The sequence below is a fragment of the Mobula birostris genome, chromosome 8 (assembly GCF_030028105.1).
Source record: "Mobula birostris isolate sMobBir1 chromosome 8, sMobBir1.hap1, whole genome shotgun sequence".
In the NCBI taxonomy this organism is placed as follows: domain Eukaryota; kingdom Metazoa; phylum Chordata; class Chondrichthyes; order Myliobatiformes; family Myliobatidae; genus Mobula; species Mobula birostris.
This window is the reverse complement of record NC_092377.1, coordinates 83,226,607-83,232,353: the sequence shown is the minus strand read 5'-3', so window position 1 is coordinate 83,232,353 and position 5,747 is coordinate 83,226,607. Positions and strand designations below refer to the sequence as shown.

Below are 5,747 nucleotides of genomic sequence, written 5' to 3'. Positions count from 1 at the left end.
CTGATAAATAATACATCAAACACTCTCAGGTTGGAGGAGCAACATGTCATATTCCATTGCGGTAGCCTCCAAACTAATGGCATGAACAATTATTTCTCCAAATTCCATTAATTTCTCCCCTTCCCCTTTTCTTTTTTTCCATTCCCCATTCTGGCTCCCCTCTTCTCCTCCCCTTAATTCTACAGATGAAACTGTCCCAAGTACCGTACTCTTTACATGTTATTATATATATATATATACAGAGAGAGAGACACTGACTGCAGATGTGCAATAGGGAGAGTCCCACCACATTAAATTCCTAGGGTCTATGTTTCTCTCCCTCTGCATGCCCTGCATGCTACCTTGGCTGAACAGAGGAGCACTTTTAGCAATGGAATAAGACAATTGGGCTGCCTCAAAGAGTGCTATTGGAGGTCATTCTTACCCTCGGCCATTAGGCTCCATAATAAATCAACCTATAGCCGGAGAAGTGATGACCCCCTCCTATTAGACTGTTTGAAGTAACTTATTTTTTTTATTATTTCTTACTTCTCTTCTAATATTTGTATACTTGTATATCTGTGCACTTGCAATGCTGCTGTGTCGCTGTAATTTCCTTTGGGATCAATAAAGTATCTATCTATGTATCTATGCTTGGAACCGATTGCAAAAGCAAAAAAAGAAAAAGGAGCGGCGAAGCAATTTCCGGGATAGGTCAAGATCTGCTGGAAATACTCAGCAGGTCGGGCAGCATTTGTGGAGAGGGAATCGGAAAATCAACCTTTGAGGTCGATGTCCTTTCATCAAAAATCCCCAGTAGAGGCGTAAGAGACTGCAGATGCGGGTACTTTGATCGACTACAGATGCTGAAATAACTCAGACGAAAATGGACAGTCGACGTTTTGTGTCGAGATCTTTTTGGATTCCTCTGTACTCTGAAGTTAAACGCAAGCCAGCGCGAAGTTTCTTGGAAGGGAATCGTACAACACCTGTGCACGTAACACTGTTGATTAAGGTGAGAAGGGATCAATCGGAGGCGAAGGAATTCTTCATATTCCTTGGATTCCGTTCCGACTGCTGGCATTTATTTGCACACTGAATTGAATGTATTTTGCTATCAGAAGTTTGAATGCAGGCGTGTATTTCAATACACCTGAAGACATAGGAGTCTGTAGGGTCCGGAATCCGGAGCAACAAGCTATAGCATCTGTTGGCGGAATTCGGGAGGTCGAGGAGCATCAGGATATGATGTAGGGTTTCCACCCAACGCTGCAGCCCATCCGTTCACCATATACATACTGCTGGACCGGCTGGGTTCCTCCAGCAGATTGTCTGTCGCGTTACATACACCTGTTCTTAAGCAGTAGGAATAGTAATAGTCACGGTAAGGAAACAAAATAATGTTTTTAAAACGTCTCTATCCAAATTGGTTAAAAACCTCCCTTTTGTACTCCAGCAGATCTGTTTAACACTTAAAACAAAATGAAATGAAAATGTTGTATATTTATCCGCTGTGTAGATAGTTTAAGTTTTAAAGATTCAAGACAGCATACCGTTGAGTGGATGACGCAGATCTGTAGGTAAATCGCTGACTTATTCATTCATCAGGTCTTATATTTAAGGAGCGGCAGAAGCGACCAACGAAAGCAGCCGCACTGCACACATGCACACACACACACATCACACATCACACACACACAGAGTCGCAAGTCCTCGCTATAGCGGTACTCTCAGTCTGATAGAGACCGATGGCCGGAATCATGGCTTGTTAAAGTCAGAGAGATGGAAAGAGCCAGAGGAGAGAAAAGAAGAGCGGCAGGGAATATTTTTTTTTGGAAAGACGTCAGAGGGTTGAGGGAGGGGTAAGTGGAAGGGGTACCAGTAGAAGATGAGTACGCGTAGTTTTCAGTTGCTTTCCGACCGGGACACCACAGTCCAGGTGGGTTTCTGGAATGGGTCCAGCGAGCATTTGGATGTTGTTACGGATATCCCCTCCAACTACTCGTTCGACGCTTACCAGGAAGAAAGGGATGCTCGGATGGTGGTTATCCAATTCATTTATGCCATCGTGTGTTTGGTGGGACTCATCGGGAACTCCATGGTTATTTTCGTCATCCTGAGATACGCCAAGATGAAAACGGCCACCAACATCTACATTCTGAACCTGGCGATAGCGGACGAGCTCTTTATGCTGAGCGTCCCGTTCCTCTCCGCTTCGGCTGCCTTACAACGCTGGCCCTTCGGTTCGCTCATGTGCCGCACCGTCCTCAGCGTGGATGGCATCAACCAGTTCACCAGCGTGTTCTGCCTGACCGTGCTCAGCGTGGACAGGTACGTGGCAGTTGTCCATCCCATCAAAGCGGCAAGGTACAGGAGACCCACAATTGCCAAGATCATCAACATCTGCGTTTGGATCTTCTCGCTCATTGTGATCTTGCCCATCATCATATTCGCGGGAACTACGCCCAGCGAGGACGGTGGCGTGCACTGTAACTTTCTTTGGCCCCAGCCTTCCTGGTCAGTGGCTTTTGTTATCTACACTTTCCTGCTGGGTTTCCTGATCCCCGTCATTGCCATCTGCCTCTGCTACATCCTGATCATCGTGAAGATGAGAGTGGTTGCTTTGAAGGCTGGCTGGCAGCAACGCCGACGGTCCGAGAAAAAGATCACCCGCATGGTGTTGATGGTGGTGACTGTCTTCGTTATCTGCTGGATGCCTTTCTACGTTCTACAGTTGGCCAACATCTTCCTCTCCCTCAACACCACGGTCACCCAATTGTGCCTTATCCTCAGCTACGCCAACAGCTGCGCGAACCCGATCCTTTATGGCTTTCTCTCTGACAATTTTAAGAGATCCTTCCAGAGGATTCTGTGCTTCCGTTGGCTGGAGAACGGCACCGAGGAGCCAGTAGATTATTACGCCACTGCGCTAAAGAGCAGAGTGTGTAGTCCCCTAGAATTTCAGCCGGGTAACGCCGCTTCTGACCCCGTGTACAGGAATGGTACTTGCACCTCAAGAACAACCACCTTGTGAATGTATTGAAGTTTTGTCCTAATAACTCTTGACAGCCATTTTTTTAACAAACGGGTTAAATATATTTTACTAAAGATTTGTCTGTTGTCGTTGTGTTATCATTATTATTGTCAGTGTAAGCGTCTGGATTGTGCAGTTTGGTCTCGGCGAGAATGCGATGTGGAAAATTGCGTGTGTCTCTAATATTGCTCTCCCAAATGGGCACAGTCGGTCTCTCTCTCTCCCCCCCCCTCTTTCTCTCTCTCTTTCTCCCTCTCTCTTTCCCTCTCTCCCTCTCTCTCTCTCCCCTCTCTCTCTCTCTTTCTGCCTCCCTCTCTCTCTCTCTCTCTTCCCCCCACCCCCACTCTCTCTTTTCCTCTCCCACCCTCTCTTTTCACTGTGTGCCCGACTCGCTCCGACTATTGACTATATTCTTAGGATCTATCGACAGATTGTTCTCCTGTTGTTAAAGAGTCCAGTATATGTCTCTTTCAAGTCTAATTAAGATTTCCAGTTAGCTGCTGTTGCGTTCTGGTGCGCAATATTAAACCATAGAAGTCAATCACCAAACCGGTAACGTTTTTGTCTCAAGCCATAATCACTAAATGCTTCTGCTGAGGAGTAGTTGTGTTATAGCGGTAACCTATTGATTAAGGTTACTGAAGCGAAAAATGTACTGTTCTTTTGAAACAGGGTCAGCGGTATTTCCTGCACACGGCAAGAATTTTATTTATTCTAATAGTAGCTTGCCAATTATACTGTGACAGTTTAAGTTAATTTTATCATAAAGCGCGCTAAATTTGTTTCAAGAGGAAAGGGGAAAATACGGATTTTTCCTTTGATTATGTGGAACCTTTGCCGTACAAAAAAGGACAGAGGCTGAATGAATCAACAACAATCTCATTCGACACGAATAATAATGTGCAAAGTTAGAGTATAATGGACAGCTTTTATCTCACATATGGAATTCACTTGTTTTCAGACATTATAATCATAAAGTTATTCAGACACTATCCTTCAGTAATCTTGTAATATTCAGTTTGCAGAAGTGCCTGAATAATTCAGACAGCTAACAGATTGAGATCATGTTAAAGGATCACCTTTCAGACAGAAAGCTGTTGCTTGGGAGTAACAGAAAGCTTTTCACTGTCAGCACCTTATCAGCATTTGGCGTTCAAAAATTATGTGCATGCAGTTTTCAGAATGATGCATAATTAGGCAATTACAATCAGGCAGTTTGAAGTTAATGAACAAAAGCAGCATCAGATGTGACACAAAATATGCCAAAATAGAAGGAAAAGATTAGTTTTCATTAGATTTTACTGTTGTCTTTTCGCTCCTAAAGATTACTTGAATTGAAAAGATAAAAGGCTGGTTTGGCTGAACTCCCCTCTGTCATAAACGAAATCTATGCACTTAACTTATTACAAATCCTAAAGACAATCATGGTAACCTTAGAATAAACTGTTCTCCCAATATCCAAATGTGAACTCAGTGGTGAGTGACATATTAAAGTATGAACTGCTTGTACAGTATTGACTGTGTTAGAGTTAAAATTTATACAAGATTCTGCAGTAGTAAACAAATTAATAGCCATTTTATCTGGAAGAAATCCCCTGATCCATATCAAATGGTGCACAGAATCTTTTGCATCAACTATGAGAGCTTTGGTTTAATGTCTCATCAACAAAAAAAAATCATCACCTCAGATTGCGGCAATTCTGAGCCCTCTCTCTGAAGTATATCTTGCCAAGAAGCAAGTTGTCCTTGTAACCTAGAAACAAGTGTATAATCACTAGGTGTCATTTATCTCTGCTACTAATGAAGCATCAAATTGTGTAAAATAGATTCTTTCGGGCATCAAAATTTCCTTAAGACTGTTATGACTATGATAAATTTAGAAGAAAGAACTGAATATTTCCATTCACTTATAATCAGATTAATAAAGATGTGCAGAAATGCAGGTTAAAAGATATATAAATATGTGCACTACAATAATTTAGTCAATGAAGCAGACTTTTAAGTTTCAAGTTTCACCACTGGGAGATCGGGAAATAAAACAAAATAAACATTATACCAGCATTGAATACAGCATTCATCTGATACTGAAAATTTCCTTATCTTTTTTTGTACATCTACCAGATATTTAAAATATTATCCTCGCACAAGCCAAATGTGTCTACTTACATGTGTATCAAATTGTTCATGTTGACTCAATTTTTTTCATTATCTTGTTGCACTTGAAGAAATTGAAAACTTCGAAAGGTTTAAAATTGCCTTTTAATTTCAGAATTTGTAAAATATTATGCATTTGTGTGGCTCCAATAGTGTATGTAGTTCATAATATGTTGGTGAAACTTAAATAGTTTAAACAAATTAATATAAAAATGCAGGCAGATTTTCTTTTTGCTTTTTTATTTGGTAGACAAATTCATGTGATTTGAATTAGATTTAGATATTATTTATTTTGAACTATGTTATCAAAGATCCTGCAAAGGAAGTTGTATACATTAATATAATTATTTCTACTTTACATCGTCATAAATAATAAAAGATGAATGCAGAAACAGTGCCAATGTCTCTTCTTTCCTGGCTATAAATATTGCATTCTATATTTAGTAATGGTGTTTAACAATGAAGAAAAATAAGAGCACTTTATACAATTAAGTTGGCAAAACCTGGTGTTTTATGAAGAAGTTATTTTGATGGGTTTTGCATTATTTTCAAATATATTTTGATTAGTTGTCGACACCTA

The 5,747-nt window shown here is 40.9% G+C and overlaps 1 protein-coding gene across 1 annotated transcript; it reads left to right on the top strand.

Moving 5' to 3' along the window:
• The first annotated feature begins 1,830 nt into the window (after positions 1 to 1,830).
• LOC140201445 (somatostatin receptor type 1-like) lies at positions 1,831 to 3,306 on the top strand. The gene has a single exon (XM_072265558.1). It carries the CDS (start codon positions 1,868 to 1,870, stop codon positions 3,011 to 3,013), a length of 1,146 nt encoding a protein of 381 aa, XP_072121659.1. The 5' UTR covers positions 1,831 to 1,867; the 3' UTR covers positions 3,014 to 3,306.
• The last annotated feature ends 2,441 nt before the right edge of the window (positions 3,307 to 5,747 follow it).

Coding starts and splice junctions, on each gene's coding strand:
- LOC140201445 (XM_072265558.1), top strand. CDS start 1,868: ATGAGTACGCGTAGTTTTCAGTTGCTTTCCGACCGGGACACCACAGTC.